This window comes from Ambystoma mexicanum, chromosome 3q (assembly GCF_040938575.1).
Source record: "Ambystoma mexicanum isolate Mex_15411 chromosome 3q, UKY_AmexF1_1, whole genome shotgun sequence".
Classification (NCBI taxonomy): Eukaryota; Metazoa; Chordata; class Amphibia; order Caudata; family Ambystomatidae; genus Ambystoma; species Ambystoma mexicanum.
The window spans coordinates 853,573,376-853,593,544 of NC_090926.1; the positions used below are offsets into that span (position 1 = coordinate 853,573,376).

Sequence of the window (20,169 nt, forward strand, 5' to 3'; positions counted from 1 at the left end):
ACAATATCACTTACCAAGAGATCAGTCAATAACATTTGGTGGGGAATTCCAGGAGACTAGGTCCACTAAGAGTATCTTAAAAACCTCTTCCCTGCTAGGACAATGGGTGGGGGGGGGGTACTCAACCAATCCGGGGAGCAAGGGAGAGTCAGAAGACTCTTCTGAGCGCCACCGGTCTCAAGAGACTAGGCCCCCAAATTCTGCCAGCAATTCCCAAACCCGCAGAATCAGGGAGAGCCTAGACGATCAGCCAGCCACCTCTGGTAGCAGTGTCTCTGAGTCAGAGGATGAGTGGGCCAGGGTGACCAGAACTAAAAAGGCCAACAAAGTTAAGAGAGCTTTACTGAAAGTTCCACTGAAGCAAATAAAGGCTATTAGGAGCGTCACAAAAATGCCAAATATTCCGTTTGGGAGCACCGTGAATTGTTTGAGCAAATGATGGATACTTTTCACCTGAAGGACAGCCAAATTTGTACTCAGTATGTCAAGTGAACATTTTCACCTGAATACTCCAACTTCTTTGCGGGGCTGGAGGATCAGAACCATTCAAGATGGTCCACCTATAGGACGGCCATCCTAAAGCATTTTTCTATTCATAGAAACCCTCAAGAGGCCCGCAAGGCAGCCTACAACCTGCAATGTAGGGAAGACCAAGCCCCACAAGAATTTGTCCAAGAACTGAAACGCGCCTTTGTGCAGATCACCAGATGGGTGCGCACTGACGGTAGGGAATTTATTAATACCTTCTTTCATGCCCTTCCTAAATACATTATGACCCAGCTAGTGAGGGACTTTCATGAGAAAAGATCACTAGACTGGGTCATTGAACAAGCAACGCGCATCTACGAAGTGCAGAAGCCACTAGAAAGTAAAAATACTAACAAAAGCCCAAAACCAACCAACAGCCCTGCTGCTGCTAAGGTGGCAGAGGTGAAGGTTGCCCCCATTTTAGATCTGGAGCTGGGGGGGCCTAAAAACATTCCCGCACAGAATCCTACTAACCCCAGACCCAGGAGGCCCTCAGGCCAATCCCAAACAGGGAGCCATGGAGGTAACCCCACCAATGGGGCCCCTAACTCCCCTGACTACATCAGCCCCCGGTACAAGGGCAACAGACCCATCCTGGGTTATGTGTGGACTCCTCCAGCCCTAGGGGGGGTGGGAGGGATCCAACCAGACAGCTGCCAACCCAGGGAACCTCCACCCTCACTTTCCTCAGGAGGGCAGTAATCCCTCAAATGCTGGGTTGAGTTTCTTTCCCCGGTACCCGGCAAACCTCAACCCCCAAAACAACCCTTTTTTCTTTCCCCACTTTCCTGAGCCCAGACAGCCCAAACCGGGAGAGGGGAGGCCAAGGGTGGAGGGGTACCAAAACTATCCTAACCAGGGGTATTATGGGAGAAGGGATAGTTACCCTACCTGTGATCAACCAAGGGTAGATCAGAGGACCCCGTACCAGCCAGAGCGGGTGTCCCAACTGGAGCGCCAGGTCCAGAACATGGCAGAGGATCTGGGTCGCATGTTGAGGGCGCAGCAAAACCCTCCAATGAACATGACGACTCAGAACTCCTCAAATCAAGGGTCTGGTGCTCCAGAAAAATGACGGGGGAAGAACCCTGACAACCCACCGGTTCCCAGGGAGGAGGCACAGGGGAAGGGGGGTGTAAAGCCTTAGAGGAGGTTTCCTTCCCCACTTGTGAAAAGCCCCTGGAAACCCAGGAACCGGAACCAGAATCTCCTGCTCCCGAAAGTCTGCAACCCAAGAAATAGAGGGTGGGTAGGAGAAATAAAGAGCCTAAAAATGCCCATTTTGTGGAGGAGGTGCAAATCTTCCAATTTGAAGGAGAGGGGTCCTCAGAGGATTCTGGGAAAAGGATCTTCTCCTTCAGGGATGGGGGAACTCCTCCCAAAGAAAAATGGGTCCCAAGAGATCCTGGTCAAGACTGGGTAGATGTGGGGACCGAGTTAAAACCGCCCATCATCAAACCCCAGAATGACCAGCAAGAAAATCACCTTGTTCAACCCAATTCTGGTGACTGCCTCCAAAAGGGGGGGCCAGGGCTTTAAGTGGGCCGGGGCCTGCCGGGGCTGGGCCCCGGCAGGCTCCAAAATTTCGTTTTGAGGCGGGGCCCTGCCGGGGCCCACTAATCTCCCCGGGCAGCCCCGGCCACTACACGATAAGGCATTTCTTTCTACAGCCTGAAGCTCTCGCTCGTGTGCGAGAGCTTCAGGCTTCAGAAAAAAATGCCTTTCAGCTATAATGGTGGCGCCGCACCTGCGAGGCATCCCTTTAATCAAGGGATGCACGTGGGCCGGCGCCACCATTATGGAGAAACGTGAGGCCGCTGGAAGCAGAGGCCTTGCTTTCTAAATACTGAAGCTCCCGCGGATTCGCGGGAGTTTCAGTCTTTAGGAAAAAGGTCTCTGCTTCCAGTGGCCTCACCCTGTCAGCCTTAATGGTGACGCTGCCCCTCCCCAGCTGGCGAGGGGCAGCAACACCATTAAGGCTGAATAGGCGAGGCGCTGTCCCCTGCCAGGCAAGCCTATACAAAATAAATGCCGAGATCAGCACCCTCTCCCCGTTAGGGGAGAGGGTGCTAATCTCTACAAAAGGCTGCCTGGCAGGGGTGCCAGTAGCCCATTGAGCCGGGGCTCGTCAAGGGGCCGTGGCCTAACGGCCCATCAAGACCCCGTTGTTAGGCCACGCCCCCTCGATGGGCCCCGGCTCGATTTGTAGTGCCACTTAAGGCACTGGGGGGGGCAGCCCAGAATCAGAACCAGGGGAGTCCAAAACTTCCCCCATATCCAATTGCCACTTTTTTCTTACAGGTTCCCAAGATCCCAAACAAAATCCTGCCCAAATCACCCCTCTGTCAGAATCCAAAGCAAAGAATTTAACCCACCAATTAGCCAAAAATGTGCATTATCTTTTCCCCCTTGAGGAAAAGGAGGGAAGATGTTATGCCCCGATCCAAATACAGGGGCAATATACAATTTTGGCACTGGTGGACACTGGATCCCAAGCCACCCTTCTGTCAAAAAGGGCCTTGGATCAGCTGAATTTGGGAAGGGGGGAGTAATACCAAATCCCTCTCACCCCTCTTCCTGGACAACTTCAGAACTTCGATGGGAAGGAAATTCCTGTCGAGGGAACTGCGGATTTAGACATTAAAATTGGGCAACACAAGGTGAAGCACCTGGTCATAGTTGTTACTCCAGAGGGCACACCATGTTTACTAGGGAATGACATCCTGCGTAGATTGCCTCCCCTTATAGATTGTGTAAACAAGGTCCTCTGGACCCAGACTAACCGACCAATAAAATTGAAACATAGTGTCAACCATGTTAGTTTAAATGGCACATGCCACATGGTTGAGCAAAAAACGGAACTAGTTAGGTTCTACTTTCAGAACAACGACACCCCCCACGTTACCGTCATAGCTCTGCGACCACCCAACGGTGATGTGAACTCTTCTCCATTTCTGCAAATTAGCCTCCCTTCCAGTCTCAAGTGGCATTCCACCCCGGAGGGAGATACATTGAAATTGTACACTAATGTACCATCCGAAAATCCTAAGTTCATAGCCAAAATTGACATCAAACCAGCAGAGAACTTAGCTGGCATTCTAAAAAAGGGTGAACAGCGCTTCCTCCCTATTCAGTTAAATGATGGGAAGGAGTCTGTCCTCGTCCGAGTTGACCTGAATAGCGAAGAAAGCTTCATCAGCGAAGCACTATTAAAGAAACTCCCAAAAGACCAGACACTACCCGCCGTAGAGTCAGTGCAGCAATGGGTACGGGACCTGGAAGCACCCCACTTCAAACATCCTCTGCTTAGCAGTTGTATGATACAAATGTCTAGGGATGACAAAAGCATAATAGAGACTTGTTGGGTTGTGCGAGGTGTTCCTTCCGCCTTTTATATGAGCCGTGACCTCCTCAACCAACTTGATATTAATTTGGACCCTGGTGATTAATGGAATTTCAGAAATGGAGGAGAGGTGACCATCCCAGGACTCACCTACAGAATCCACTGGTCAAGGACATTAGTAAACATAGATGGGGAATATGGCCAATTATAACCAATGCAAACGCGTTGCCCCTGAGCTATCCTCCCAGCCTGTCTATCACTTTTTTGGATGCTGCTTCATTCTAAGCAGTTCTGTCTACTTTTGATTGGCCAACTCCTCCCTTCTTCTTCGGTCTGTTGGTGCTGTGTGTGCATCGTTTTACCTCTTTAGTAGTGAATACAATCCTAGTGCATTGGAAGGCCCTTTTCAACGCGCTAGATTATGCATCTCTTAACTATTTTACTGACTTTCATACCTCGTGACCTTAATACAGTCAAATACTAAGGCTCCGAGCTGAGAGACCTCTGCCAGGCATGGCTCACCTGTGCTCCGTCGCAGTAGAAGCGACTACTTGATCCCCATCTTTCCCATTGCCGAGCATCCCTATGAAGCGAGGAGTGGCTAAATCCACTTGGCGGCATTGAATATTAGTAGTGGCCACCCCACATTTCTCAACTCCCCAAAATGGTATCAACCAACCAGCAAAGATGTCGTGTTTGTCAGTACCACCAGCCCTTCTCCAAAGAGTGATGGAAACCTGATTATTATTAACTTCTTTTGTTTTCCGGTCCTTTTTTCTAAACATATCGATACATGTTTGAAAACGAATTGCAGAATATGAACAGAGTGCCAGTTGCACCTGCCCTCCCAAGCGTAGCCCAGGTCAGCCGCATGGTTCGTCTCCGGGCTCCTAACCACGATGCTGTCGCCGGGTGGCAGCACCAGGTTATAACCAGGCAGGCGTTCCAGGCCTAAGAGGTGGTGGCATTTCAGGAGCGGGAACCTTGCTTTCTAGCTTGCCAAGAGATTTCGTGTACCTTTGACACAAAGTCTGTATGCCAAATACAACAGTTAAGGGATTTCTGATAAGGGTTTTTGGTGTAAAAGCACCGGTTCCATGTGATAATAGCCTCGCAACAATGTCACCATACAAGAATGGCCCTGCAACTCCCGCTCCCATTTACCCCATATATTGTCCCATAAATAATATCGCCTATGCTGTTTCCCGGCGACTATATATGTGCCGACATTATTTATGGAGATAATATTATATAACCCCAAAGCACCCGCATTCTATCTGCTTTGTGAGCTTTTTGAAATGTGTAATCTCTTTACACCAGAAATCTTGTTAGCTGTAATATTTTACGAAAATGTAATTACTACTCTTTAATGTAAATGTAGTAAGGTGTATTTGTGTTAATTTCAGTGGTGGACTAGTGTATTCATGAAGGGATTTGGGTAATCTTTGTCCAACTTGTCCTGCGAAGAAGTACAAAAAAGGGTAAGGTGGAGCCCTTGAAGGCTTGAGGTGCGGTCAAACACATTGCTCTTGGACTGGTTAAGTTTGAATTAGTTTCTGAGCGCCAGTGTATATTCATCTCATCCTTCATAACTTCTCCTTTCCTTTCTTTAGGTGTTTGATCTCAATAAAATGTCACCTATTAAAGCTCTGGAGCTCTGCACTCTGTTACCTGACCGGTCTGCCCGCGTACTTGTTTGCGGTGGAGATGGCACAGTCGGCTGGGTCCTGGACGCCATCGATGAAATGAAGCTAAAGGTACAGTATATTTTACCAGTTCTATACCCTGTTAGGTAGGAAGATTCTTTGACTGCCAGCCAGTAGCCCCAAGCAAATGGTTGTCTGGATGTTTAGCGTCAAGGCTGTGTCTGAGATAGATGAACAGGTACACACTGGGCCCCTGGCGCCTCGAGGCAGGGTCTAGACCCCCACCTGCTCCTTGCATCTTCCTTAGGGACACAGTTCAGCACTGAGTCATTCCTTGACATGGCACCTGCGGTATGTTTCTGTTTCGCTTATTTATCACGCGATGGGCTAGACCTGTCAATATTATGGTTCATCTATCTCATAGCGTGGTTTCTAAAGCGGTGAAATGTTTTAAACACTGAACACTAAACAAATGAACTGTTATGAGGAGACGGAGGCAGAGGCCGGAACGAGCCACCACTGTGAGGATGCCCAGGTGTAAACAAAGGAAAAATGGCAGACAAAAAGAATGCTGGAATGCAGGCTTGTATCAGGAGTTACAGCCCATGCTCTCTGTACGTGAATTGGTCGAAGACATCAAGCCGGGTGCTAATGAATCATAACCATTAGTATTGCTCTGAGTAACCATCCATACCATTGTTATTTAGCCTATCTGTGCCCTTACATAATGGAACCGGGTATATTCAAATCTTGGCCCTTCCATAGGGACACATGCAGCCCCAGACCGCTTGCACAGTCAGAGCAATCCCAGTTGTTATGCATTACAATCCTTCCTTCTATCACATTTTGGGTTTAGTTTGTCTCCCTAAGTGGTACACTCGCTCTGAACTGAGTGTTATGATAGTGATAGGATAGGTTATTCATAGCGCGCTTAATGCCCAAAGGTTTCTAAGTGCGGACCAGGGGATCGAACCTGTGTTGCTCTGTTGTCTTGCTTCCAAGGCGAGCACGTTGCTGCTGAGCTATCCTTCCGAGACATAAAAACATTAAAAACAGAGCAGGGCCTTCATCTGGTGGTCTACCTTGCAAAACACTGTTGCTCTATTAAATAGATATTCTTCCTCCATGGCTCCTTATTGTCCCGTCGGCCTGTATCTCAGAAGACTGGCCCGTCCAGGAGGAGGAGGGACAGTTCGGAAAGCATTGTTATGTTGAAGAGGGAGGTGACTCCCGTGCAATTACATGGAAGAGCAAAGAAAAGTGGAACAAAGCAGTCGTACTCTTCTATCACATTGGCTATATGATTTGAGTACATACTGGGCAAGTCAGTGGATTTGATTGGTGCATACCCCAGTTGCCAATATTATTAAACCAGAGCAACAAAGATTGAGCTCAATGGAAGTGGGCTGCTCCACCTCCAATCCAGGACCCTGTACTGCAGCTCTGAGTGTGCAGTGGGAGCTACCGAACAGAGCCGCTGGAATCCTACAAGGGAAAAGACGGGAAGTTCAAATGGGACCTGCTTTATCTACCGCCTGGGCCAAGATCCAATGGGAGAGGCTTTGCTACCTTGGTCTAAGTCTGCCTTTGTGAGGCTTAGAGAAGCCTTCATCATGAAAGGGACAGAGCCCATTCTCAAACACTCCCCCCCTGGGGAAGTAGCGTAAAATGAATCCTCTCTGCAGAGAAGCATGGTCCACATAAGGAGGACCGGGACACTGCCTGCGAGGATACCCGCAGTGAGTGGAGCAATCATAAGCACGGGAAGATGTCTGCCTTGCTGGACCAGCTCGGCCTCGGAGAAGAGCAAGACTCCAGCAAGGGTATTGTTGATCCAGTAGACATTCATCACCCTGGTTGCGGGCCAACCTGCTCCCACTCCCCCAATATATGTTTCATAGGTTCAGCTGCTTCCATGTTTCTTCCTCTGACCCTATAACATTTGGACTTCCTGTTGAATTGTATGTACTAGTGGCCCCATGATGCTTGTAAGTGCTCTGTTGTAAAAATGGATGCAATGTTTTTTTGATCAAAGGAATTCTACTTTCCCCGCACTGCCTAAGCGCATTTACATATCCTCATTACTTGCACCTGCCAACTTACCCGGCCTAAACTATGCTTCACATGAAGAAAATAAATTATGTACCTCAGAACAGTTGCTTAGAAATTAAGAACTCTCTCTCGGATATTATGTATTATGATTTCTTTTTTTAATGTCTATCTTAGTGCAACTTGGAGCACCCACACTGCAACTAGATTTACCAAACTCTTAGTTCCTGGCTTCTGTCCATAGATAAATGTGTGCGATCTACGTAAGCAGGAACTGCTGAACACTTTATTTATATCTCCCAGGATGCAATGACTCAGTTTTTAATTGACAAATGGGAAAGCTCTGCCTCTGAAATTAAGCACAACTGTACAAAATCTTCTCCCGGCTTTTCAGGGTAACTACCTGTGTATGTAAGTGAACAATGTGACAGATCCAAAGCTATAGGCCTTAACCTACTGAGGAGGATCTCAGTTACGTTTTAGTTCGCAGCCCTGCTCGAAATGCCATGCAAATATACCATGAGCAAGAGCACTGAGAGGGACCCAGTTACATGCTTCTGCCTCATTCAGCAGTGCGCAGTGAGCGAAGGATCTACATTCTCAGTAGTGGATTAAGGACATTGTTGGATGCTGTGTAAAATATCATGTTATTGAGAACCAGGCTTGGCTGACATCCACTTGGACCCAAATAAACTATACATAAGGAAGTAAATAAATAACTTTTTTGGTTAATGACATATTTTTGCAAACATTTTAAAACACCCAAGCAATGTATTTTATTTAATGTCACAGTGCATTATTTGTGTATAAAAAATAAGAAAAAAATGTTAAAAAATACATTTATTCATGTGTTACAGTTTAAAATCCACTTTTCACACAGTGACACAGAATACTGCATAGCAGTCAGGGTGCACTCCGACACGTGTTGGGCACTCTCCACATGGAGGAATCAAGGAATAGCAACCCTGGGTGCATCATTGCTTTCAGCCCCTAGATCCACTTCATGCGGATTACATGATAGGATCAAAACACAGCGGTGATCAATGATGGTGGCCGCCATGACTGTTGAGCGGATCCGGATCAAAATGGCACTCAGAGAGTCTGTCACAGTATGTTTTACTGTCCCCATGCCATTTTTATGGCTGAACAAAAATGAGAGTGAAAAGCTCTCAAATGTATTTTACTGCACATAATCATGCAACATTTAAGAGGAAGATTCTCTGCAAATAATGCAACTTCCGAGCTAGCAATGTACGCCCTTTACAAATAATGCACAGCCTGCATGCCCCCTTTAAATACGCTTTGCCCCCTCTAGGCATATTTTACTATTGGTAAGGAGGGTCTCTTTCCAAAATTACCTTTTTTCTTTGCTTGCAGACTATGCCCGTATGCCTTTTCCTCACGCCTAAGCTTTTCCATAAGAAGTCTGTTACCAGCACCTGAATAATACCTGGCTCAGAGTAATATATCAGTGCCAAGACTTAAATAAATATATAACATTTCACATTTCCAGGTAGAGTCACAGCTCAGCAGAGCTGTGTATAGTTATTAATTAAGCAATAAGCCCCGAGCCGCAGGGCCATTACCGAGTCAGATAATGCCCTGGGGCTCATAGTTGATATGATATGTAATGGCATTATAACGTGCCTTTACGAGGGGCCCGGGGCATTACCTGACTCGGCAATGGCCCCGTGGTGAGGGGGTTATTGCTATTAGTACCCCTGCCTGCAAGACTAAGGTACTAATAGCATTTCTTTTCTGTTCCGAAATGCAGCAGCGTAACGGAACAGAAAATAAATAAAATAATTCCAAATAAATGCCAGCCGGGGAAGGAAAAACTGAGTCCGTTTTCCCTTTCCATGGCGGCCATCGAGAGAGGACGGGCTGGGGACACAGTCCCCAGCCCGTCCGCTCTCGAAAAAACAAGGTAAGTGGGGTTTGGGAGGGCGGGGAGGAGATTGTTTGAGGTGTGGGGGGTGGGGGTGGCGAAAACACTCACCTGAATCCCCGGCGGGGGAGGATGGCAGCCCGCAGCCCTGCGGAGGCTCGGAGCGGGGATTACCCTGTTCCGAGCCTCCTCATTGGCTGAGGGGCTGCCACACCCCGCTGCCGGGGATGTGAACGAAGCCAAAGTTTTGAGGGATTCTCTGCGAGGTATTGACCGGGCGAGGGCCAATCAGAATGTTTGTTACATTCTGGTTGACCCACGCCGGCTACTAATTGGGTATAAACTACACATCCTCCACAATACACTTCATGTAGTGCCTGCTTTACACATGTTCCACAAAAGAAGACCAACAATAACATATGGAACCTGAAAAGCTTGACCAGCACGTTAAGAAAAAACCAAAAGGAGCACTGTCTTTTTCAGTCCAATGGAACTTTCTTTGGTCTTTATGTCTTTGTAGGACCACGTTCCATCCATATTATCTTCCAGAAGAACTTCCTGTCTCTGTTGACACAAGAGAGTGTTTGTTCATGTGGTTTAAGGGTAGTGCAGCTGCTTGGCACACTAAGTTGTTCCATACGAAATTCAACACTCACTGTAAAGAGGTGAAACCCAACGGTGGAATTGCACCTTGGACAGAAAGGTTGAGTGGCTAGGGAGTTAATCCCATGGGAGTGCAGTCATCGTGCACCACAAGTGGTCTTCTAGGTCCACTGCATGTGGTATGTGCTTCATAATGATCCTGCAATCTCTAAGAGATAAATATTGAGACCCCCGTTTACATAGAGGTCGGCCTCAACAACCAATACAGGCCCATTTCTCTTCTAGATGACTGCTTCAAGGCGCGCGCTGCGTGTGTACCACCAACCAGGCAACACCCATGCACTGCACATACTCAGGCCAGATTGCCCAAACAAATGCTTTGGTTAGTCAAAACATGCACACAGGCCCTTGGCAGGACCTCATTTGCATAGGAAAAGACGCTGATGCAAATGAGGGAGTGCCCCATTATGAAGGCGTGCCAGCGTAGGTAGGGGGCACGCATTGTGGATTTCAGAAAGGCATTTTGGTCTCTTCTGTAATACCAATGCATGCACCATTTGCACAGGATGAGCCACACTTTTGTCATATGATAACCAGGCGAGGACACACTCACAAGATGATCTGTGGCTCTGTATTCCCATTAGAACGAAGGCATCCCACCCCTCCAGCCCCTAACCACACATCTTGTCACCTGAACACCTATTTATTCAAGAAATGGTTTTCGCAGATGGACCTTTTCCCTCCCAGGTCTCCTACTCAATCATCTCTTTTTATCTCTACCATCCCACTTGTTAACAAACCTTTATTCAGTCTCAGGTATTAAGTTCATTTTCACATCATTTTTAGCCCTTTTTCCATTTGACTTATTTTGCTCGTCTTGCATTCTCTTGTAAAACTGTGCATTTCATAACTGCGACATGCAGCATCCTATAACCTTTTTGTGAACACCAAGCCGATTAAATGTTGGAAGTAAACTTCCCAAGAACGCTAAAATCACATTTGTTCAATTTTCGATGTGCCATGCTGACCCCTTCACTCTCCTTCATTGTATGTGCACCTTTCTACACCCTCACACCCCCCTGTAAGCTTGAGGGCAATTGCTCTGTCTGAATTCACATCACAACATAGCAGTCGTGGCCCCTACAGATTACACATTGACCCATGCATCCATTTTATACAGCCTGGGTTTGTTTTCAGGCCACCTGAGCATTCTCATCCTAGTAACTGTTGATCCAGTGATCCATGAAGAGGCTTCGTCTCAGGTACGTAAATCTCCCTTTCATGGTGGTAGGAAAGGGGTGCAGCACAACCGCAAAGACATCTAAGTGCTTGACTGCAAACCAGATGGGAGAGGGGAGCAGGCAGGATAAAGGAGATCGTCCTCACTGTTTCTGCAGTTGCAGGGTGCACCCTTCAAATGTATCCCCAGATAATGGGTCATGCATGGAGAATAACACAATCCCGAATGATGTATTTCTTTTATCATTTCACAGGGTCAAGAACGCTACATTCCTTTTATTTCAGTCTTACCTCTGGGGACAGGTAACGATCTGTCTAACACGCTAGGCTGGGGAGCAGGCTATGCCGGAGATGTCCCAGTGGAGCAAATCCTGAGAAATGTAATGGAAGCAGAGCCAATCAAACTAGACCGGTAAGCAGCACAGAAGATGGGTATCCGAAAATTGTGAATGGCGGCACTGGGTGGCTCAGTGTGTTTTGCAAAATGTAAGCATGCGTTTTGCACACGATGGGCTGTATTATTTATTTATTTAACGTTTACATTTATAAAGCGCCTACGCCCGAGGACATCAGGGCGCTGTTATGAAAACCAGTTACACACAAAAACCTCAGAAGCAGGCATTTAAGGCCATTGCTTAAACATTCCGGTGGAAGAACAGAGCCAGGTTTTAAGGGCCTTGTGGCAGGGCCAATATGAATCCTCCGCTCGTAGGGCCGGAGGGAGGGCATTCCAGTGGTATGCTGCCACAGCAGGGAAGCTGGAGCCTCCTCCTCTGACTTTTTCGAAAATCGGTGGAACCAGTCGGTGGCCGTGGATGGACCTTACCCGCCTGGCAGACTTGACTTGACGATTCTCTGCGACAAGTATTCCGGGGCATCGTTTGACAGACATTTGTGAGTGATCGAGAGAGTTTTGAAAATAATTCTTTCGCGAATTGTTCATAATAATTTCTGTATATAATGTGCACTTTTTATAAAATGACCCCCAAGGTGCCTATATTGAACATGGACTACTTTTGGGGGTCATTTTATAAAAGTGTTAATTGCATGCAAGATTCCAACAATGTTAGGATTTAAGACAGCTGCATACAATTTTGACTTTTACAAAGCAGAAGGGCTCATGTTTTTAGCCCCTTTGAATTACTTGGAGGGGATTGCATGTGTTTGCACTGACGTGCAAACAGGTTCCCTCAGTGCAATTTTCATCATTTGCACTGCAGCATGCAAAAGGGAGGTGTAAAGTGGAGGAAACATTGCCTGTATGCCTCCCTCTTGCAATCCACAGTGCAAATTGAGTGAACACCTTTTGTGCCCTTTACTCATGGCATGTAGTGTTTACGATGGATTCATATGGTGTCTGCCTGCTTTCTGCTGGTGTAAAAAGCAGGTGGATTTCATAGGAATCGACAGCATTTACGCCAGCTTGAAAATGTCATGCTGGCATAAATGCTAGAGTATGAGGTAGCGGATGCAGATTTACCATTCCCTACCCCTTCTACAAATGTAGAAAAACCTGGAGTAGAGTATAAATCATGTCTTGGGAGGATAGTTCAGTGGCAACGTGCTCGCCTTGGAAGCAAGACGACACGGAGCAACATAGGTTCGATCCCCGGGTCTGCACTTAGAAACCTCTGGGTATTAAGCGCGTTATAAATAACCTATCATATCATGTGTAAAATGTTTACACATTTCTTTCACACAATGTTAATTGGACTCCACAATAAAAAGGAGTTCCTCTGTGTAAGTGCAGCAGTATAAATCACAGGGCCACGCCCGGCTTTAAACAAAACTCAGCCACGAATTTCAAAGCATTCCGTTTTCACAGTACTGTGCTAGGTTAGGTGAAATGCATTACCATAATTTCATGGAACACTTTTAGTGTGCTTCTACCCTGAACCACAACAAAGTGCAGCAATCAATAGATATGTGTAGTATAATTCTTTAATATGATCTCAGAATTAAATTGGGGGTCATTTTATGAAAATATGCTAGGTACATGCAGGGGACCACCAACGTTAGCACTTACACGCTGGTGGGACGCCTGCAGGCAGTTTTCAACTTTTGCAAGGTGAAGTGAAAGTAGTGAAGAGTAAAACTAGATCAAATCGCCTTTACTATTCACTTTTACTCTCCTTCTTGTAAAAAAAAGTAAATGTTGCTTGGAATGTTCAAACAAAAAAGCTTGTTCTTACGAATGTAACAGCTGGAAAAAAAAAGTCTTATAACAATGTCATAATTTTTATTACAATAAGGTGTTAGAAAACATTTCTCGAGAAAGCTTGTATACTGATGAAGAGGTATGTGGGACTTCGTTAGCTAATGTTTTGTTCCATCTCTGCATAGATTTTGTGGGACACCTAAAATGAACTAAAATGACTAATATAATTTATGTATACATCTATTGACACATAATTAACAACACAGACGCATTTTATAATAATTTTGAAAACGTTAATCTTCTCAAATCCCTCAAAATACAAAACATTCCAAAAATGTTTATTTCTCATATGCTTACTGGGAGACATTTGCCAGGAAAAAACATTATGTCAGTGCCTATAAACAAAGTGTAACAAGCTATATCCAACAGCACAAAAGAGAAATCTGATGTTGTCAAGTGCATCACTTTCATCCCTCTTGGAAGCCTGCAACAATACAAATACAAAAATGGTATATATTCATCTATGTCCACTGTTGCGACACTAATGATTTGTATACAAGTGTAATCAAAGGTATACTCTCACATCTTCTTCAAAGCCCTTGATTAAATATGTGAATATCTATATGTAATTCTACAATGATGTTGTGAGATAAAAGGTGCTGAAAAAATAAATATTTGTGTGCTAACTCAAATAATGAATCTGGCATACATAAAATAGGTGTCCCAAAAACAAATGGCTGAAATGCACCTGCTGTTACTGCTACACTGGGACATTAACTATTCAATCCACTAACCAATGGTGCAGCTCTAATTTGTATGAAAACTGAAAAACAAGAGACAGAAATCAGATGAAATTCAAAACCAAAGGCAGTTGTTAAGGTTATAGTCTTAAATCAGGACTCGGGAGCACATGACATGGATGCATATGACCGAGCAAGATACAGATGAAGGTAAACAATCAGCCGGATTGGCAGCTGAATCCTGCTGATGGCATCTGAAATACAATTAACCAATTTGTACGTACTAATCCATTTGTGTTTAGAAAGAACGTGTAAAGTACACAGAGAACATGTGAACAACAAGCTGCTTTTAAATGCTCACCTCCTTTATTCATATTCTTAATTGCTATCTTTACTTTGCCTCGGGCAGACCAAATTAGTTAATAGCAGGTAGTTCAAGCTGAAAATAAAAGAATCCTTTGATAATGGACTTCCTTGCCGCTAACACAATGTTTTTTAAAGTGCACAACCTTTCTGTAGACAAATATAAACTAAATAGAAACACATCATTAGATAATTCAGAAGGAACTCTGAAATTTCAGATAATCCCATTTATTAATTTGCACACAGTGCATGTCATTCACATGATAGAATGCCAGTGTTATCTTACATTGCATATAGGACAAACAAAAAAAAGATTAATTATGAAACCATATGGGCTTAACACTGGTGAATCATGCTTTTTGTTTTGCTATTATAACTGCTTGTAAAAAATGAAAACCTGCTTAAAGGTTTTGTATAGATTATTAGTTGTGGAGATATATCTATCTGCCACCTACTGGAAGGAAACACAAATGTTCCTTTAAGGGCTTGAGAGTGTATATTAATCACTTAAATGCTGCTGCAATTATTTTATGGTGCTGTAGGCACTTTGAAATTGAATGCCCTAAAGACATAACTGCTGTAAGGCAGGTTAATTGATATATTATTCCTTTCACCACCCCTGATATAATACCCCCTAACATACAATGCCACCCAGTAATTTCTGGCACTAGAAACATGCTAATTTGAAATCAATAAATTGTTTTCTTAAAGTAAATCAATGCTTTATGCAGGGGACGTCACCACAGTATTGCACAATCGGTTTGTCTATAAAAACTAAATGAACCTGCCTGCATAAATCTCACTATTTCTCACATGCATGCATTCGTTTACATTATCAAATCTCTCTATGTTTAGTTCTGAATAGAAATGGACAAATAAGACATAATTCTGCCCCTTGTCGGTCACTATATCAAAACTCACATGGTTTCAAAACATCTTCAAATTATATATAAAGTTACATTTACAAATGAATCAAAGAACTTTGATTTCCTCAATAGCACCAACCAATGCTAGAATCAAAGAACTGTTGCATGTCTCACATTCCCATTACATATGGTGCTGTGGGCTGTTAGTATGTGTGCGTAGTAATTGCATAGGAGTTCTGCAGGTTTTGATTAGGGAATCTGTGTTATTGATTCAGAATGCAAAACATTTCTGCTCACCCACCCAACCTCGGAGAATGGTTTGGGGATTTTATTAAGCAGGTAAAAGAGCCCCTCACCTTTCATTTCACAGATTGATTCCCACTGGCACACAATTCATTTTCAGTACTATTTATTTATGTATTTATTTAAATGTATATAGCGCTAGCAGCCCATGGGCATTGAGGCGCTGTTACTTGCAAGAGCTTAGTTACAGGAATAGTGGCATTCAGTGGTACATTGTGAATTCTACAAGGCATAAAACTGATATTTTGGTTGGTACAGTCATTACAATACAGTATCTGCAGTAGGAACATATGCATATGATATGGATACCACTGGTGCGGCGCAACTTATGTGAATAAGATGGTTTTCATGGTTTTGCGGAAGGCACTGAGGGGGGCCTCACCTCACATTTTGGGAGGTAGGGCGTTCCAGTGGGTGGGTGCGAGATATGGGAAGCTGGATCCGCCCGCTCTAGCTTTTTTTACTAAGGGCGCAGACAGCATGTTTGTATATGGTGATCTGGTTGGCCTAGTAGAGGAGACGTGGTGGATCCTTTGAGAGAGGTAGTCAGGGGCAGTAAGGTGAATGCACTTGTGGGTCAGTGTCAGAGTCTTGAAGATGATTCTTTGTTTTATTGCGAGCCAGTCGGCTAGTTTTCTGGCCTCTGATATGTGTTCTCTTTTGGCAATGCCTTGGGCTGCCCGGAGAGCACTGTTCTGTATGATTTGTAACCTCTCTAGGTTTTTGTTGGAGGTGCCTAGGAAGAGTACATTACAGTAGTCAAGCCTAGATGCAGTGATTGCTCTGGCTATGTTTGTGCAGTTTTATTTGGAGAGAAAGGGCATGACTGCGTTGATTAGTTTGGCATGAAATGCAGCCGCAGAGGCTATAGCGTTGACTTGTCTATCCATGGATAGGTTGGAATCCAAGTAGACTCCAAGGGTTTTGACTGATTCTAAGACAGGTATTTTGATGGAATCTATGGTGAAATGGCTGAATTGGGAGTCTAGGTTTTTCAGCATGTCGGGTGAGCCTACCAGGAGGAGTTCAGTCTTGTCGGAGTTGAGGCATAGTCCATTGTCTGCCATCCAGGCTTGGATGGTGTTGTAAAGGTTGTTGAGGGTCATGGAGTCAGTGTTATAGTCGCCAGTGAGGGTGAGGAGAATCTGTGTGTCGTCGGCGTAGTTAGTATATGATATGCCCATAGCGTCGAGGATGAGGAAAAGGGGTCGTGTGAAAATGTTGTAGAGGGTGGGTGAGAGGCAGGGGTCTTGGGGCACACCGTAGAGTATGATAGTTGGGTGAGGTGAGGCGGATGCTAGGTCAGAGAATACTTGCATGGTTCTGTCTTGTTGGAAGGAGATGATCCATGCTGTGGCTTGAGGGGAGAATTTGGCAGTAGAGGAGAGGTGGTGGCATAGGACGTCATGGTCAATGAGGTCGAAAGCCGCGGATAGGTCAAGAAGTAAGAGAATTGCAGGTTTCCCATGTCTCTGGCATCGTCCATCTGGATTTTCAGGTCAAGTAAGGCAGTTTCAGTCCCGTGTCTGGGGCGGAAGCCAGATTGGCGGAGTCCTAGGAGTTTGTTCTCTTCAATGACGTGTTGAACCTGCAGGTAGGCTGCTTTGTCCAGTATTTTGAGGAGGAACGGGACAGTGGTGATAGGTCTATAGTTGTTGGGGGATGGGGGGTCGAGAGTAGATTTTTTTTAAGAGCGGGCGGACCCAAGCTTCCTTGAGGGAGGCGGGGACTTTCCCTGTGGCAAATGAGGCATTTACAAAGGCTGTTAGGAAGGGAGCAAGTGCTTCAGTGCAGTCTTTGATAATGGTGGCTGGGCAGGCATCACCATTGCAGTTGGAAGGTTTGATGTTCTTCATTATGTTGATGATGTCTTTTTCTAGAATGGGTTTGAATGAAAAAGGTTGGGGGGGGTTCTGGGGCTGATGGTGGTTACTATGTAATCAGGAGTGAGGGGATTCCATGGGATTTACATTTGTCATGTGCATCATTTACAATGGGAGAAGAAATGACACAATTAAACTCACTCACCATTTTACAATCCTTATTAAATAGCAGTATCCTCCACAGACACACATTATCAAGCAGATCTTCATTACGTTACGGTGCCGGTGTCTTAATATCACAGCTTAAATATAACTATTTATAAAACTATTTATGTGAAAACACCTTGGGTACAGTTTAATGAGATTAAAAGTGCTATCTGTATCATGGCAAACACAGTTCAGAAATGTATACTAGGTTGGACTGAAAGGACAACTCACTTGATTTTACTTGCAGCGAGATGCACTTTTCATTTCCAATTACAAAATCAATATATTTTGAAAGCAACTTCCTAGACAACCCCGCCCCCATTGTGGGACCTTTTAGGAGAATAGTTCTAGATAGAATCCATCATTTCTATTTGGGAATTCTCATTCTCACTTTGAATTGTTCTTTAATGGCATGAAACTAGCAGAGACCCTCTCAGATTGGTCAACTCCCCGTCAGCAAGGCCCCCCCGCGATATGCTTCATGAAGTTAGGACTGCCTCAGGCTCCCTTCTCGGCAGGTTCCTGTGTGGACAGGACTCATCTCCTTGAAACAGGAATTTGCTCTTCTTCAGCCCTTGAGTTGGTCTCTTTAATTAATCTATCCAAAACAATCCTAATATTCTGTATGATTCCCCTTTCATTATCAAAGATATTTGCATGCTTGTGTCATGATTATGTCACAATATTTGATTGGTCTGGTCTTTTCATTGGTTTGCTCATAGCCAACCACTCCTATAGAATGCACACACCCATTCTTCATTGGTTAAATATAATTTTTGTTAAATGTCAAAGGAAAAAGATGCTGCCCCAATCTGCTCTGATTATTCTTAAATTAGAAATTGGTTTAAATCCCTAATTTATGGTAGCAACCTGACACCTCATTGAAACAGGGGTTTTAGTTATCCTTGGGTTTAAACTCACGTCTAGTCATGCGACTTGACTATGTCTCATATTTATTCATAAAGTTATGAATATTTATCATGTTATTAATTTTTGATAAACAAAGTAAATGTCTCTTTGTCCTTTGTGTGCCTAATGGTTTTTCTTGACAACCAACCACACATTTTCCACTCTGAAAATCCCAGGCCAGTCCCATGGGAGTCTTAGCCTACCCCACATGGGAACCTGTATGCAGTGCCGAAGTAAAGTTTTACTTTTGCATTTGTTCAGCAACAAGTCATAAAACAGGCATTTCCATAGCAATTCTAATGTATCTTGATGTTATGCCACCGTGCAGCATATCTAAGGCTCTGGAAGGCAACTGACCATTTAAGTGGTTAAAAAAGGAATAAATATGAAGAAAGAGGGGGCTAATTCTCAAAGAAGAAGCCAGCACTAACTATGGCTTGCTCTTAACTTACACCTTGGGTGAGAAACTCAATTGACCAAGACATTAACAGAAATAACTTGGCCTGAAACCTAACTTTGAGAAAGAGAAAGCTAAGCCAGGAGTGATTAAGGAAAAACCCTCGTAACTTGTTTGGGAACAAGTCGCTAGGGCTGAATAGGGGACATATAGCCTTTAGTTGTGATAAGCAGAATACGAACATTATTCTTATTGTTTTGAAATTTGTTATGAGTTATTGTGCTGCTCAATAGGCATATATATATTATTATATTGACTATTCATGAGAAAACCAATCGACAGGAAATAGCGGAACATGGTGTCCATTGATGTTTTTAGTAGACATGAACATAAGGAACAATTAAGTACAGAGCATTGCTTTTCTGTACATCTGTACTGTCCATGTTGAGATTAGTAAACAAAGATTGTGCAAAGCAATGAATGAAAACAGCGTAACGTGCAATGCCATTCCAATAATAAACCTACAGAAGCTTCACTGTCATGTGTTAAATGAATATTTCTCTCCGATCATGCATTGTCGGACAATACACAGTAAAATTAATAGCAAAATAAAGAATATCGGATATGAATAGGTAAAAATAACTTTTACTGAAAATAACTGAGATAAAAATGGAGAAAGCAAAAATACTCCAACGTTATATATAACATTTAATAATCCAATTGTAAAATAAATTGACACAAAAAGAAAAGAACATCTGGCTGGAATCAGGATGTTTTTAGACGAGGTGATGATGGCAGATGAGTGTTTGAATGGTGCTGGGGGTTATGGAGGATGCCCCATACATTGAAGACTCTAATTAGTTAAGTGCATATACTATGGTGATGGGTTTAGCTAGCGGTGGTATAGTGGGATTTACCTACTACTGCTAAATCAATGAGAAATTAAAAAAACATATTAAAAACAAATTTTTGAATTTAACTTTCTTCATTTAAAATGTGTTTATTTATACTGTGTACATTACTTTCAATCTATAATAGTTTTTATATACCTCTTCAGTATTACCACTTCATTTTCTGTCTGCATTATTATACCTAGGATATTTTAAA

General features: G+C 44.1%; 1 protein-coding gene across 2 annotated transcripts in view; it reads left to right on the plus strand.

The window, feature by feature from the left end:
• DGKE (diacylglycerol kinase epsilon) overlaps positions 1 to 20,169 on the plus strand; it is a 222,576-nt gene that overhangs the window by 132,177 nt on the left and 70,230 nt on the right. The window contains exons 4-5 of one of the 2 annotated variants that reach the window (XM_069654941.1): positions 5,485 to 5,628; positions 11,551 to 11,708. In XM_069654941.1, the coding sequence (XP_069511042.1) occupies positions 5,485 to 5,628; positions 11,551 to 11,708 (302 nt within the window). The remainder of the gene's footprint in view (positions 1 to 5,484; positions 5,629 to 11,550; positions 11,709 to 20,169) is intronic. The other variant, XM_069654942.1, reaches the window with a different exon arrangement.